Genomic DNA, 17,772 nt, shown 5'->3' on the forward strand with positions numbered 1-17,772 from the left:
TCAAAAAACAAATCAGCATTTCATAAAACCAGTTTTTATAATAGGCATCACTATGGCATTAAACATAATATAGGCATTTTAATTATGTAAAAAAAATGGGATCTACCTAAAAGTTAGGAAAATGCTGAAAATTTTACCATTGGAGTTTTAGTTGCCCGTTTCTTCTTTTCTGCTCTCTCTCTTTCCTCAATTTCCATATTTTCTTTCTCAATCAATGAAATCAGAGTATTACAGCGTCTCTGGAATTCCTAAACCAATTAATACAAGACTTTTAATTTCTTCAACCCCAGCACAATCTTTAAAAAGTGGTAATTCTTTAACTGTATCATTTTTGTGACACAGAATTTCTAAGTTGGTATTCTTCAGAACAATAGTCATACAGAGTATATTCCACCAAAAATATGAGAAGTGGATAAATATCATTCAGTGGGTAAATGGGTAAACAAACTGTGGTACATCCATACTTTGAAATACTACTCAGCAATAAAAAGGAAAGAAATATTGGTATATGCAACAACCTGGATGAACCTCAATGGAATGACGCTGAGTGAAAAAAGCCAATCTCAAAAGGTTACATACCATATTGTTCCATTTATATAGCATCCTTAAATGGAAGTTTAGAGATGGAGAACATATCAATGGTTGCCAGGGGCTAGGGAAAGGGGGGAGAGTGGGTGTGACTATAAAGAGCTAGCACAAGGAAGTCTTGCGGTGGTGCTAGTTACACGTACCTACCTGTGATAAAATTGCACTGAACTACACACACGTGTGTGCGCACCCCCCCACACACACACACAAGTGCATCTATAACCAATGAAATCTGAATAAGCTCTGTGGATGGTACTAATGTCAATTTCCTGGTTGTGACACTACTGTATTTATGGAATATGTTACCATCTGGGAAAACTTGGTGAAGGGTGCATGGGCCCTCCCTGTACATTTCTTTACAACTTCCTGTGAACTGTAAGTATTTTGAAACAAAAAGTTAACAAAAATCACATAAACAAAAAAATAAGAGGATGTCCTATTGTCAAAGCACATTTTGGAAGTACTCAGTTTACAAAAGTCAAACAGATTTCTTTTCTACAGGGCTGCTCATAGCCTTTAAGTTCCTAATGAGCACTGTCAACCACTAGGGTAGGCGATGTAAGAAGCAAGCAATTCCCCAAGCTATTCAAACAGCAGAACTCCCTTCTCAAAGGACATCTTGTGGGATCAGAGTTCTGAGGAGGGCGTCTCAGGAAACGCTGATGCATTTGTTAATTCAGAGCAAGCAATAGCTGGAAAGATTCCGCATTAACCTTGCCACTACCTATATTTCACTGCCAGCAAATCAATGCATCCAAACGATAAACAGTTTTTATGAACATATGATGAGCATTAAACATATGATTAGTATGGATGCTCATATATATTAACCCTGTACACTTTGCTGTATTTTAAAGGTAAATAAGTTTAATATCAAAGGATAAATAACATTTAAAAATGATTTCTTTTTTGTATAAGCAAAAATATCTGGGGGTTCCCTGGCGGCGCAGTGGTTGGGAGTCTGCCTGCCGATGCGGGGGACGCTGGTTCGTGCCCCGGTCCGGGAAGATCCCACATGCTGCGGAGCGGCTGGGCCCATGAGCCATGGCCGCTGACCCCGCACGTCCGGAGCCTGTGCTCCTCAATGGAGAGGCCACAACAATGAGAGGCCCGCGTACCCCCCCAAAAAAAAAAATGGATAAAATATAAAGCAGCTAAACCCTCAAATAAAAATGTAGATTTATTGGCAATTAAGAACTCCAACCAAAAAATGGTCCAAGTACAAGAATAGAAAACTCATAGGACTCCCCTGGTGGTCCAGTGGTAAAGAATCGCCTTCCAATGCAGGAGACGCGGGTTCCATCCCTGGTCGGGGAACTAAGATCCCACATGCCGCAGGGCAGCTAAGCCCATGTGCCACAACTACTGAGCTTGCGCGCCTCAACAAGAGAGCCTGTGTGCCGCAAACTACAGAGCCCACGCACCACAACAAGAGAGAGAAAACCTGCATGCTGCAACTAGATAGAAGCCTGAGCACCGCAACGAAGAGACTGCGTGCCATAACAGAAGATCCTGCATGCCTCAACGAAGATCCTGTGTGCCGTGACTAAGACCCGATGCAGCCAAAAAAATTAATAAAAATAAATAAATAAAATAAATATTTTTTAAAACTCATAAAAAATTAAAATGTCCATATATTAAAATTTTTTCAAAGAAATGCAAAGTAAAACAATGATATATTTATTAAATTAGCAATGACACGTTCATGCAAGTGTGTGTGTGTGTGTGTGTGTGTGTGTGTGTGTGTGTGTATGTGTGGTGTGTGTATCTGGTGTTGGCAATAAGATGAAATGGGAGCTCTCATTCATTGATGATGGGATGCCAAAGTTAAAAATTGTGCCCTCCACAAAATCTGTAAGTTGAAGTCTTAACACCCCTGCAGTGTGACTGTGTTTGGAGAGAGGGCCTTTATGGAGGTAATTAAGGTTAAATGAAGTCATAAGGGTGGGGCCCTAATCCGATAGGTCTGGTATTACAAGAGGAAGAGACACCCAGAGATCCCTCTTCTCTCTCTCTCTCTCTCCACTCACACAGAAAGGGTCATGTGAGGACACAGCAAGACGACTCCATCTACAAGCTAGGGAGAAAGGCCTCACCAGAAACCAATCCTCCCGGCACCCTGATCTTGGACTTCCAGTCTCCAAAGCCATGAGAAATTTGTTTAAGCCACCCCATCTACAGTACTGTGTTATGGCAGCCCAAGCAGACTAAAATAATATCTTTCTAGAAAGCAATTTGGGAATATCAATGATACATCTTAAAAATTTCATACTCTTTGAATGAACAATTCCACTCCTAGATGCTTAATGTAAGGCAATAAGAGACGTATACAACGATTTACAGAAGAATATTTAGAGCAGTGCCATTTTTAGCAGAGAAATACTGGGAACTAAATTTTGGGTACTTTGTCAATTACCATATACATATATACACAACTTACTATATATGTATATACACAGCAGGAATATCTGAGCGAGTACTAACTACATACAGTGTTATAGTGGTTAACAGCAGCTATTTCTGGAAATAGGAGCAATGGTAACTTTTATTTTCTTCTTTATACTAGCATGTATTTTCTAAATTTTCTGCAATGAACATTTAGGCCTTAGGCAATCTAACATTTTTAAGAAATGGCAAATTTTTTAAATACAGTTTTATCTTTCCAAATAAAAGCTAGAAAAATGGCATACAGAAATATTATCAACTATTCAAGCATTTTCTACTCTGTAAAATTCAAGCCCAAAAGAAGGCAGAAAACCAAAGATAGTCTAGCCAGAAAAAAATTCTTCATTAACAAATTATTGTTTGACTATTAAAAATAACCTTACAAAACACTGGTACATTCATGTTTCTTGTGCATCCTCAATTACCCAAGGTTAAATAATTTAGGAAAAATAACACTGGAATTTTCCTTACTTACCAAAACAATAGTGGTATCTTTAATATGCAGACCAAACACTCTTCACAGCTTCATTCAGTAACACACATACAAATTAAACAGCATGTTATTCAATTTATCTATTATAGAAAGGGCTAAGTTGACCCCGATGAGATTTGATTGTTGGTTTCTAGGGAGACTAGATAGAGTCTTTATGTGAAGCTGATTCTTGAATCATTAAGCTATACCCTCTGGCTATTATTATTCTCAGTAAGTAATAGTTGCCTGTGACTGCAGATATCTTTAGATACATATTCATGGTTCATAATGGGTGATTCAGAAAAAAACTAACACTTTTGAGACAGTCTCATATGCAGTGAAATAGAATATTTCAAAATGATTATAAATCGACTGTATAATAAGTTCTTACCTTCATTCCTTTTAACCTGTCACTAACTACAGACAGAAAAATAATCTAACTCTCTGGAGAAAGGCACCAAGGAATGAGTGAGTCTGGACGTTACCTTCCTAGCATAGGTAATGCCACTTTCTCTAAAGATACCAACCCCATCTTTTATTCACATGCTTGAAGACTGCCTAACTAAACAGATGGTATCATAAACAGAGCACGAGCTAACACCAGAAATTACAAGGAGGCCAGATTACCAATAAAATAGTGATTCATGTTTTGAATAACTAAGTGACTATGAAATGACTATGAGAAATTTCATGATGTCAAAAGCACTTATATCTCATATAATTTCGCCTTTCACATACATATCCCCCTAGATTCTTGTACCTTTTTAATCTTCCTATTTTCCTCGGATTACAGGGAGTGGTTCATGTGCTCTCAAACTGTTTCCACAATTCTGTAGTCTAATTATCTCTTTCTCTCACGATTTCCCCATGCTGGATTTAGGAATGAAATTGGAGGGAGAAAAATAGCACACAAGAGGAAGAGAGGAGATACAAAAACAATAAAGACAACAGAAGAGAGTGGGAAAATGGCAAATGGGAAACTGTTCTGCAGTGTTAATAGCTGTGGCCAAAGGAAAAAAAAGTACTTTGTGTTCACACATGCGCAGGAAATGCTAGATTTTTAAAAGGTTAAACAAATTTCTTCATGGCAGGACTTCTCAGAGCTTTTAGCATTCTAATGTAGGTTGGAAGTGTCACAGGCAGGATTCAGTATCAGCCATTTCCCAAATTTATTTGAACACAGAACCCTGTTCTGCATATTGTATACAGTAAGGCCCCTACATACAAACCGAGAACTTTCAAAGATGCGAACTTGCGTTCCATCTTGCAGCTTGCCCTCCATCTCCTACTGCTGATGATCCTTCAGCTCTACCATCTCCCACCTCCTCTCCCTCCTACAGTCAGTAACTCTTCTTGCCTGTTCACTCGATGCCAGCCCCTATATGCCAGCTATTATACTGTACTACTGTACTTTTCAAGGTACTATACTGTAAGATTTAAAATGTTTGATTTTTTCTATTTTTTATGTATTATTTGTGTGAAAAGTATTATAAACCTATTACAGTAGTACTATATAGCCGATTGTGTTAGTTGGGTACCTAGGCTAACTTTGTTGGACTTAACAAAGAAATTGGACTTACGAACGCACTCTCGGAATGGAACTCGTTCGTATGTAAGGGACTTACCGTATTTGCAAATCCTGGAACAATGTTTGGTAGAAACCAACTTGGGAAATGCTGTGCAGGGTAAGAGTGATAGATAAGACTAAGTTTGAGTCAAAATACAAAGAACCCAGAAGCTAAAAACAAAGAACTAAGCAATTTTACTTAATTCAGTTGACAAAAGGATCTCACTGATGATTGTTGAGCAGGAGTCGTCATGTAATCAAAGGTGTATTTTGCACTCTGAAATCTTCCCTTGATACAGAGTCTCAATAGTGGGAGCTCATAAAATTACTGAATCTCAAGATTGGAAAGGACCTTTAAAAATTATTCAGGTTGATGCTGAATCCCTTCTACTAGGTCCTTACTAATTAGCTATTCAGCTTGTCTGAATTCTTCCAATGACGGGGTACTCACTACCTCCCAAAGCTGTCTATCCCACCTTCGGACAAGTTAAAAGTGTTCCCTTATGCAAACTGAACAAGCTGATTTTTGTAGTCAAATTGAACAAGCTGATTTTGTAGTCAAATTGAACAAGCTGATTCCCTCTTCTGTATGACAATCTTTCAAATACTACAAGGCAGCTCTCATGGCTCCATCACAATCACTGCAATTACCACCAGACCTGCCAGACATCCCTCTTTTAGGCCAAATAGCCTCCCCCTTTACCCATCCTTCATTTAACACTTTTCTTGAAGGACTGTATAACACTTATGTCTACCCTTGGTTATATTATTTCTTTCCTTCCACCTTTCTTACACATTCTTTTAAACCACGGGTCAGCACATCCTTTCTGTGAAGAGCCAAACAGTAAATACTGTCAGCTTTGTAGACCACATGGTCTCTGTCACGACCACTCAGCTCTGCCATTGCAGCATGAAAGCAGCCATAAACGATGCATAAATGAATGCGTGTGGCTGGGTTCCCATAAAACTTTACAGATGCTAAAATCTGAATTTTGTATAATTTTCACATGTCACAAGACAGTCTTCTTTTGATTTTCTTTCAACCATTTGAAAATGTAAAAATCATTCTTGGCTTGCAGGCCGTACAAAAACAGGTAAAGGGCTGCAGTTTGCCAAGCCCTGTTTTAAACTAGTCTTTAGATTGACTTTAAACAAACTGTCTGCCTTGGTTTTCCGTATCTTTTTAATAGTTTATAATTCCATTCAATGCAAAGTCACCCAAGTTTCAACTTTTGAATACTAGGATATGTATCTCTACCTTTATTTAATAAATAATGGGATGTTTGCAGTAAGTGGCGCTGCCCTGTACTGTGTGGTGAATATCAATCACGCCAGGCACCAAGTTCAAACATCCTCTGCCCCAATACCCAGCTTCAAAGCATCAATTCAAAAGGCACAGAAAGCATCAGTAGACTTGAAGTGACTTATTGAAAGAGATTAAAGAGACTCCACATTACATTTCCTATGTACTAAAATCCTAGACACTAAGCCTGCCTAAGTCTGAATGACAGAAGGTCGCTGCCCGTTATGGTTGAAAGTCAAAAGCAGGTGAATGAGCAAAAGCAAAAAAAATAAATAATAAATTGCACTCCACATCTGCACATCTAAATTGGTAGGTGGTTCTATAAAGTCAGAATCTTCTACAGTTCTTAGTAAAACAAAATGGGTGTTTGTTTCTCCTTTGCTCTTTCATAAACTCCCTATACTTTACCTTTGGGAACTGATACCTTCAACTATACATTCTGTGGTATATTTCCTAGGTTCTTTGTCACTTTGGAACCTCTATCATACTAACAAAAAGCAATGGCATTCTATACTAAAATCTCAGGGCCCAAGTACACTGGTAGTTAGATGGGAGTTATATATTCTAATAATAATAATTAAGAAATATATCCTACATTTCTTAAACAAGTATCAAATGTTATGATAGTCTTACCTAACTGCTGCTACTTAAACATCGCTATTTGTAAAATGTCACATCACCTCTTCACAATACATAAATACATAAAACAAACTCCTGTTAGTGCATGTATCGTATTTCAGATTGTTAGAACAACTCAGTCTTAAATCAAACACTACAGTTACTAATAAAACACATGATATTTACAACTGGCTACTCAAACAAAAGCTGCAGGGATTACAGCCAAGTAAAGTCTATCATTAGAAAAAGGTAGATGAAAATAAAAGAAAGGAAAGGAAAAGAAAAAAGAACTCAAACCCGTTGCTACATTTCTTCACATTCTATCCAAATCTGATCCAACTGTAGGGGTCTATGAGATAGAAGCAAACTGAAGTACGAAAGTTCCATGCTCATTTATTCACTGAATGCCTACTTTGTGCAAGGGTTATGCTGGTACTTTTAGGTGTAACCATTTGCACCTGATAGTTAAGAGAGCAGCAGTAAAAAATGACTCTGGGGCAGATGGTGCTATAATAGCCAAGGGAAGTAAAAAAAGAGGAGGAACAGAGAAAAGACAGAGAGATAAATTTGGGAATCGTCAGCCTATATGGTAGTTGAGGTAGACATTTGCCCATTTCCACAGAACAGTATATCTAAAATGTAAATCTGACCATGTCACTGCCCTGTTAAAATCTTTCAATGACTCCCCATTTCCTATAGAATAATGACCAAAGTTCAATACCAAGGACAGGGCTCTTCGTAATTTCGCTGCCAGCTCCTTCCTCATCTTCCAGAACTTCCCTACTCACACTCCAGCACAACCTACTTGCAGTTTCTTAATGTGCTGTGCTTGTTTCTACCTTTGCACATGCTGTTTCCACAGTCCCAGGGCCAACTCCTTCCTGGTCATTCAAGACTCAGTTCCAAGAAGGACCTCTTCTATGAAGCCATTCCTCTGACCTAACCCTCAAGGTAAAGTTAAACACAACCCCTTCTGTACATACCTCTATACAGGACCTTTCTGAAAATTAAGGCTGAAAGGGACATTTTAGTCTTTCAAGCACATTAGGAAACAATATATCCCTATAAGCATAAATATATTTTAATATTTTCATAATTCTACAGTCAAGAAGAACCCATCATTAATTTTACATTTTACCAATTTTGTGAATAATGTACTAATTCATATCCTCACATTTCATTAAGAATGTAATGCTCTAAGAAATCAATATTAGCTGTTATCACACAATTAAGCACTAATACACAAAATTAAAAATCATGAGTGGCCTTCTTCATAAAATTTCCTAGGCTGTGCTGCATAAGCAACAAACAAAAGTGTTATTGTGACTATAAAACAGTTTGGAAAATTTTTAATTTGACTTTTGTTTTTCTAAAGTATCTAGAAAGAAAATCCTTCTCTGACTGGACAGATAATTTATCAAATATCCTGTGCTGAACTAATAATTTAGTTAACGTTTACTATCAATGATAAACCTATAAAAAGGGAGGCAAGCTAATAAAGAGCTATAGCAATATTTTCTAAATAGTATTTTTTCTCCTACAATTCTGATGAGGAATGTCATGTTCTTAATTTTAAATAAGGAACACTTTCATTAATAATAAAGCTGTGATTTGAAAACAAACAGCAATAACATGAAATTTTTATTACATTGTATACAACAGTGTGTGATTCTCTCTCTGAGATACTACCCCAAAAATTCATTTAAACTACTACAAAAGGCAGGGTAATTGTAATAACTAATTACTAATACTCTGATTCAACTCTAAAGTCCATGGCCACGGGCTATGTACATGGAGCTTCTTGCGAGGCCAGGAGAGGAAAGGAAAAAGCTTCCTAGAGGCTAAAAAGTAAGAATATTTTTAAACTAAAATTAAGAGTCAAAGCAACCCTGCGGAGGAAGCATAGTGGCTATATCAAGAAATGTTCTTTATTTCAGAGAGCCAAATTCTGCTTTTTCTCCTTTAAGTACTTAAAAGAACCTAAGCAGGTCCAAAGAATTACTGATTAAACTTTGGATACTTTCAATATGTCCTTTCCAGTAAACTAATGTGCTAGATATTTTAGAATTCTCAGATTCTTTTCAAATCTCCCAGTCACGTTAGTCTGTCACTAAATGAACAGAGATAATGCCCTGACATTCATTCCCTAAAAGGAATTAATGAGCTAATGTTGGTAAAGGGATTGGCAACCTTATATATAAAAGGTAGTATATAAATACAAAGTATTATCTTTTCCTCTTACAGTCATCTGGCAAAGGTCCTTTTAATTCTGATAGTTTTTTAATGCCCTAAGACTAAGACCTCATTATAATACACTTTTTTCTTAGAAGGAAAATGGTAGGGCAATTCATGTACTCTGAGCTTAAAAATCTAAATTGATCATATCCTTCCTACTTGTTTATGTAGTTCAATAGAGACTGATTACTTACTTAAAGACCACACAAGTTCTCAGAGAAAGAAATCACAGTCTTTTTAGCACAGAGAAACAGAACTAAAACTCATTTTTTCTTTTGTATAGCCAGCATTTTTGAATGGAGAAGAGCCTCAAAGAAATTTTCAACCTTTAGCTGAAGGCTTTCAAAATGCGGCATATTTAGAAGTGGAGGTTCATGCCTTTAAGTACTTTAAGACTGTTAAGTCAGAAGCCATGAATTCAGTACTTTGAGATCTCTGAATAAAATATAACTACCAAGGTTTCTTTTTTTTCCCCTAAGTATTTCACACTATTTATTGGTGTCACTGGGAAAGAGTCATCTTTAAGCAAGATTATGTTTTTAAAGATAGTTTCTTTAGTAATAAGCTAAGTTTAAAGTTTAATCATTAATAAAATTTTAATTTGAACACAGTGATACACTCATATAATGAATCAAATTACATCCCCTGTTATTTCTAAGACGGGGTTTTTCAATGAAGCAAATTATTTTAATTTTGGAAATCACAAATGCCTCTTTCAAGGGGGAAGTTTCACTTCCTAGATTGTGAATGTGATTCACTATACAAGATCAATTATTTAAAATGAGGGGAAAAGAGATCATCTAGAAATAATAGTAATCCATTTCTTTAATTCCCTAATGATTTTTATTAGCATGAAACATTCCAAAAAGATGATCTAAATATATTCATGCATATTTTAAAATATATTTCTTATATTCTAAATCCAGAAATATAAGCAAAAATTATCCATTAACTAGGAGGGAAATAATATAGTAGAAAAGTTAACAAAAACTCTGGACTAAAATATTTAATATGAAATAAACTACTATGTGTTTTTAAAGATTCTTTACAAATCATAAATTCCACCTTCCAGAACATAATTAAGGACAGAATTGTCTTCATTTTTAACAGACAAAATAAAAGTTTCATTTTTCAATCACGTATGTAGTTAATATCCACTCTTTGGAAAACATACATTAGATATTTAAACCTCTTGGTAAAGAAAGAGATAAATGTTTTGTTGAAAGATGGAAGAAAAGATTCTTTACAAGGGAGTTGAGAGACATCTAGTGGTTGTTAATAATACACTGGGTTTCTTCACGGAAAATGAAATAAGGTTATGTATGTAGTTCTACAGTCATGTTCATATTACAAATAATGTAAGATTTTCCTTGCTCTTTTGAATCTGTTTCATCCGACTGCTTTAATGTTTCCAGAAACTGAAACAGCATTAAACTCAACCTTTTAAAAAATTAGTAAACTATCACTGAAATAATACTCAAAATTCAGCAAATGTTCCATCACATAAAAGGGCATGTATGATCGAAAACATGATTCATCAACAAATGCAGGTGGGCATTTGTCTTTTACAAGCTGCTGATGCCGCTCTAAATCAGATCATTACACGCATAAAACCCCAAATGGCTAAAAGTTTTAAATGCATGGCTTTTGAAAGGAGTTCTCTGCTAAACATGGTCATAGATGCACCGAGCTAGAAGGCACCTTAAAAGGCCAACTAGCTCACTGCCAAAGTCTTCAGACTGTCAAAATAGAATCTCATTTTCAAAGCTAATAGAAAGCTATTTAACACTGTTCTTCAATAATCTATTTCAACCATCCAAAGAACCCTGTCAAACAACTCTTCCCTACATCCAACCTCAGCCCTTCATGCTACAGATTAATTCCTATCTTTTTTATTCTTTTCTCAATTCTTCCTACTGTATCTTATTAACATATACACCTCTTCCTATTCTTTTGTACAAGTATAGCACTTTACATTCATCCCTACAGTTGTCATGCTGCAAGGGAGATTCAATCAATCCATCATTCCAATTTCTCTAGTTCCTTTTGGATTCTGGCTTGATCCAAAGTATTTGCTACCTCTCCCAGCATTATGTATTCCATAAACTTGACAGACACATTCTAATAACAATCCAGGAACCCTCTAAATTTGTGTTAAAATTTTAAGAAATATCTGATCTTATAAAAGCATCCACCAAAATTAGCATCTTCAGTATAGCAACTCAGATTTTTCTTTTCTTTTTTCAACTTGAACTGAAAATATAAAATGGGTCAAACAAAATGTTCAGCATTGCTTCACACCCCTATGAACTTTTGGCCGAGAAAACATTTACGATAGACAGAAACTAAAGAAAAATGCTCACTGTTTAGATTGTTAGTTTCCGGTTACTTTTAATGTTTAGGCTGTATGAATCTACTTTTGTCTTAATTACCTCGGCTAACAAAAGACTGACAATGCCAACATTAAAAACATGTGGCATTTATTTCAATATCAGCAAGAACACTGCTAAGCAGCACTAGGATTTAACAGGAACACAATTCATGTTAGAAAGTAACAGTAAATTGCATGAAGCTAAAAATAAAATCTCTTCTTAATTATTCTGTCTCATAATATTCTTATAAAAACTGTACTTAGGCAACAATTCCTTCTCATTAAAAATAAATCCTTAAGTTATTCACACAGTCTCAAGTATCACCTGCCTCATGACAAAGGGGAAACTACCTTTAAAGTGAAGAGCTCTGATGGTCACCATATTAACCAAGTAATCAAACTCAGCATCACCAAGAATGTGACATCCTGACATAATGAGCCTACTGATGTGATGCAATGAGAAATACACATCACTTAGGCAGCATTCCTGCCGAAAATGCTTAACCTAAATCTAACAGTGAGCAAACAATGAGATACATGTTGGGCATTCTACAAAATGAGTCTGGGTACCTTCAAAAAGTCATTGTCACGAAAAACAAAAAGTTGTAGACTGAAGAGACTAAAGAGACTCAACCAAATGCAATATGTGAACCCTGACTGGCTCATCAATTTAAAAAAACAGCTATGAGAGACACTTTCGGGACAACTGGAAAATTCTGTACATGGACTGTATACTAGATGACATTACTGAATCAACGTTAACATTTTCAGGTAGGATGATGGTACTGTGCTCATGTAGGAAAATATTATTTTTATATTTAGGAGATAAATGCTGAAGTATTTAGAGGTGAACACTCATGATGTCTGTGACTTACTTTCAAATGGTTCAGAAATATAGATCTGTATATAGATTAATGAATATAAAGCACAGATCTGTATTTCTGAATACAATATATAGATTCTATATCTATAGATAGATGCCATGTATGTATGTATAAGTATATACACACATATACTAGTGAGAGGAGAAAGCCAGCGTGGCAAAATGTTAAGAATTAGAGAATCTAAGTAAAGGATGTATGATATTTGAAATTTTTCAAAAGAAAAAGTTGGAGGAAATAAGTAAGAAAGGAATACGTACCATGGCGGTTCTAGACTTGATAAACCAGTCAAATCTAAACTGAGGAGCATTCCGAACACACTGTCTTAATTCTTCATACACGTTTTCTCTATCAAAGCCCATTTTGTGTAACATACAAATCAAGAATCTATCTTCTTCCTCAGTATAGTTCTTTCCTTTGCTGGTTCCATACTGAATACGTAACTGATGAAATGGAGCCTTGTATCTTGCAATCTGTAGATTTAAACAAAATAGTGCTTTTGACTAAATGTGCAATAATAATAAGTCAAAGCTAATCACCATTTAATCAATTAAAACAATCTATTGGTAATTCGACAATTATGAAATATACTACTTTGGCATCCAGGGCTTTCTTGATACTGATCCTTCGTTGGATTCTTGCTTCTCCACGTTCAATTTGAGCCATAATTTTCTCAATGTCCTGTAATTCATTGCAACGTTCCCAAAATACAGCTGAAAAACAGAGTTATTACTTTACAATTCTATCATCTTAAGTAAGTGAATCCAAGGAACTGTAGAATGAAGAATTAGCAGGAAAGGATACAGTGAACTTACACTGTTTATAATTAAGATTCAAATTCATCTGTATATATACGTTCAATTATTAAATACTCCTAAGGTGTAATAAATGAGGGGTATTAAATACCTCCTTCCATTTAAAAGTAAGACCTCAACAAGGAGGTTTTAGGTTAGTGATTTTCCTTTCATGAAATATTACGAAGTTTTTAATTATCCATCCCAGGTGACCAGAATTTCAAAAGATATTACTACAGATACTGATTTAAGCTATGCTTTTATTCAAACATTATATAGAAGGCACCAAACACATAAAGTGAAAAAGAAGACAGGGTGGTCATATAAACTTAGAGAACATAGTTTCCTAGCAAGCAAAAATAAAAACGAAACTATTATCAACAGGTCAATCAAACTTCCTATAAAGCAGCAATTTCTACTGAAACTGTTACTTCGCTTTTGGAACCACTCACTATTCTTACAGTATTTCCAGTGACATACAGCTTGTTTTTTAAACTTACTTGGAATAGCCTTTTCTCTTTAAAAAAAAGGAAAGCCAAGTCACCCAAATTTTATAAATGAGCTAAATGATCTGGCTGCATTAATGTCACATCTTATGACTTCAGTGAGAGGCCCTCTAATGACATAGTCTACATTCTCAAATTTTTTCATTTTTAGAGTCTATCAAGAAAGGAATGTCAGTACTCTGATTTTTATAAGCACCTGTATTCATTTATTCATTCTCTCACTTATTCATTCAACACAATTTAAACACCTACTATGAATAAGATACCACAAACAGCCAACTGTACACATTTCATCTTTTATTGCAACCAACTACATAAATTCATTCAAATCTCCCCATCCTCTGACTTGGTCCCAATTAAGCTGCCCTGAGCTAGTCATGCTACCTGGCTTGCTGTCAATTTGAGGGAACATCTGACATGGTATTTTTTTTTAAATAAGCTCTTTTTAAAAATATTTATTTATTCATTTGGCTGCGCCAGGTCTTAGTTGCGGCACGTGGGATCTAGCTCCCTGACCAGGGATCGAACCCAGGCCCCCTGCATTGAGAGCACGGAGTCTTAGCCACTGGACCACCATGGAAGTCCCGACGTGATATCTTTTTAAATCATTTTTTTTCTTGCAATTTCATACATACTGATGCTATCCCCCTTCCTAACTTTTGAAGAAAATTCTACTTCAGAAAATCTCTCTGCACATATCCTTTTATATTCCTTTCATTCAACTCTTGCTGCTAAAATTTCTCTCTCTCCTCTATTTTTCCCCTCTTTAAGCCCCCAAATGTCCTAAACTTATGTGATAAATTTTAAGGGTAGTAGTAGTAATGTTATACTGTTATCAAAGTAAAGGACGTTCATAGACTTGATGTTATACTACACGAAATAAAAACTCAAATGTAATCCATCTCTCAAGTCCCTGGCAATCACCAGAAGACCCTTTCAAATTTCCAAAAGAAAAAAAAGTGTTCTCTAATTAAACATGGATTTATTCAAGCATTAGCACTATAAATAAATTAAAAATTGTGCCTAATCTATATTAATCTTTGGTCTATTTAGTAGTATTTCAATGTTTCCTCCCTACTATTTTTCATGGCAAAAATGCAGAATTTCAGTTGTTAGGCTAAATAGGCTTTGAGAGGCTAGCTCAGAAACCTAAACCTACTTTGTAACATTGTTTCTATGGGGAAAAAAAATGCCCTAGATTCTATACAGCTGATATTCAGACTAAATTTGAGAGCTCAATCTAATTGGATTTTAGAAACTTCCTATGTTCTTCTACATAAAGAAAATTTACTAGACATATTTACCTATTTTAATAAGATTTCTTTTCAGAAGCCTGAGGTTGGATGCACTGTGACATGGAAATCAATATTAACTCCATATGCTTCAGCACCTAATCTAGTTCTGGTCAAGACCAAAGACACAGCTAAGTAAGAGAAGGAACTGATTCTAGGACCAATCAACAGGTTTATTCAAGCAGTCTTTTCAGATCCACTCCAGCTTGACTGGAGTTAGCAGAATCCACACATAACTTGCCTGGAGCAAACTAGAACCCTGAGAGTGTTTGAGGATCTAAAAGGACCTTATAGGAATTCTCTACTTCAAGGACAACCTAGAAAGACACTAATTCCATCCACTGAAACTGAAGCCTTAGACTTGACTTGCCCAGAAGATGATCAAATTCCAGACGTGGGAAAGTAGGCATTTTGCCAGTGCTCATCCAATAGCTACCCTTGTTTTATCAGTGCTATACTTGGCTCTATTAGCTAACTAGTAGGAACCACAGCAATTTGTTTTGATAAATCTTATAATCTTTTCATAGAAATACAATTATATTTTATACTTTCACTTACAGTTTATTCATAAAAGTCTAAAGGTCTCTGAACAAAGGTAAAGTTAAATTGACACTAAAGAAATGCATAAGGTTACAATTAAACACCATTTTTGTAGTTGTATACAAACCTGAATATTCCATGACCTCCTCAGGAGATTTGCCCTCCACCTCTCGAGCTATATTATCAATGTCATCTCTTCCATACTTCTCATTAGCTTTAATAAACTGATTAAAATCTCGCTTAGTCCAGTTTGTGAATCCCTGTGAACAAAAAATTAAGCATCATCAATAGAGGTTAAATCAACCAATCCAAATATTGTTCTATTTAGTTCTATACAATGATACATTAAAAACAGTTCAAAAGGCTTAAAATTTTCCTTCTTATAAAATCCCAGGTGTTTTATGTTGGAATCAAAAGTTGAGTTAGTGTTACTAATAACTGCTTTTCTATCATGAAGAGAATATACTTCCCTCCAAGTACTAAAAACTGATTTATAGCTCCAAGATATTGTGTAGTTTTTAACTCCGTATTTTATAGATGCCTACTACATTAAAATACAAATGCATTAAAATTAAAATACTAATGTAAATGCTGAAGTCCTGGATATTCCAGTACTTCATTTTTTTCACAGACTTATTCCCATGTAAATTAAGAAAAAATGTGTATGCATTAAATCAAAGAAATACATGAAGGAAAAAAAAAGACTGAAGAAAAATTTTTGTAGCTCTTTACATCATTCCAAACTACTGTGAACAAATAATTTCTGTTCAAAATTATATTCATAAATAGGATTCGATAAACAGAATGTTATGGGGCCTGCTCAATTTCTTTCCTAAAAGATAGAACAGTTCGACCAATCAGTGTTTTAAGTCTCTTTGGTATTTATTTGAAGTCACAAGATCAAATTTTTGTCTTCCACTCCTCAAGTCCCCACCCACATAAATGTGATACCCTTGACAGAGCAAAACTCTATCCCTAGGCGTTAGTTGATAAAGATTTTAGATTACCCCATATTTTGTTCCTTTGTACTCCCATGATTTTTTAAAAGATTAATTATTTAGGGCAGTAGAGAAAGGTGATTAAAGATGACTTCAAGTACTAGGAGGGGCAAAAAATTGATTTTGTTTCTAATTACAAACTAAAGCAATTTCTCAGTTGAGACTGTATATTCACAATATATTGTACATTCACAATATACTGCAAGCCAAGTAACAGTCTAAGACCATAACTTTATTTTTGTGTTCAGGAAATAAATTTTGAAAAAAAATCATGAATATTTAAATGTTTTACTTTATTCTGTGGTAAGTCCTAATATTCAACCAGTTGCAATTACATTTTCAAACTAAACTTTATGACTTCCAGGCATGTGGCTCAAAAATTATGAATGTAATTTGTAAAACTTCATTCAATAAAATTACATGTTATAACAAAGAAAAGACCTATATAATAAATAGGATATAAATATAAAAACTATCTTTCAATAATTAATGTGGAAAATTTCCTAGCACTGTGCTTTGCATATTGTTCAAAAGAATTTGTTGAATAAATAAATCTTGCTGGCTACTTTCTATACTAAGGTGGTATCATACAGTACACGTTTCTTTATTATTTTCCAAGGATCTTTTGCACTGTAATTCTTTTTATCTTCTACAGATTATTTTGGAAGTATGACACTCGTAAAACTCATTAAAGCAACAATGACCAGAAAGCATTAATATGTTGTTCAAATCGAAATGTTCCCTACTTATTAACTATTAGCTTTTAACTATACAATGAGCACCTTTTATAGTTTCAGAAATTTCTCATCATTGTATTAAAGTTCTTTTCAAGAAAGAATATAAGGCATTTTGAGGATTATGAAATCATTCCATAAATAAAAGATTAGTAGAGTATAATTTCAGAGGACAGTTCACAATCAATAAAATAAATTTAAATTTTCAAGAATATGCTAGTAATTACTGTCTATCAGGATTCATATGTGGATTAACTGACTTTACTATAATTGATAAAATGCATGTCTTATTTCTTATAATTGACACCTATATTTTGCATTTATATATTTTTTAGTATTTCTAAAAGAGTGTATTCTATAAAAGGAATTAAAAAAATAGGGATATTTGGTCTAAATGTATGTTTACAAAATAGCCCTGAGTTGTGTTG

General features: G+C 34.8%; 1 protein-coding gene across 7 annotated transcripts in view; it reads right to left on the minus strand.

Moving 5' to 3' along the window:
- Positions 1–17,772, minus strand: part of SMARCA1 (SNF2 related chromatin remodeling ATPase 1) — a 74,564-nt gene that overhangs the window by 7,152 nt on the left and 49,640 nt on the right. For 4 of the 7 annotated variants that reach the window (XM_079911549.1, XM_079911550.1, XM_079911554.1 and 1 more), the window contains 4 exons: positions 15,740–15,872; positions 13,075–13,193; positions 12,741–12,953; positions 138–248 (listed from right to left, as the gene is read on the minus strand). In XM_079911549.1, coding sequence (XP_079767675.1) covers positions 138–248; positions 12,741–12,953; positions 13,075–13,193; positions 15,740–15,872 — 576 coding nt within the window. Of the gene's footprint in view, positions 1–106; positions 249–12,740; positions 12,954–13,074; positions 13,194–15,739; positions 15,873–17,772 lie in introns of all 7 variants that reach the window. The other 3 variants (XM_079911552.1, XM_079911555.1, XM_079911553.1) reach the window with 1 other exon arrangement.

Source organism: Stenella coeruleoalba (assembly GCF_951394435.1).
Source record: "Stenella coeruleoalba genome assembly, chromosome: X".
In the NCBI taxonomy this organism is placed as follows: Eukaryota; Metazoa; Chordata; class Mammalia; order Artiodactyla; family Delphinidae; genus Stenella; species Stenella coeruleoalba.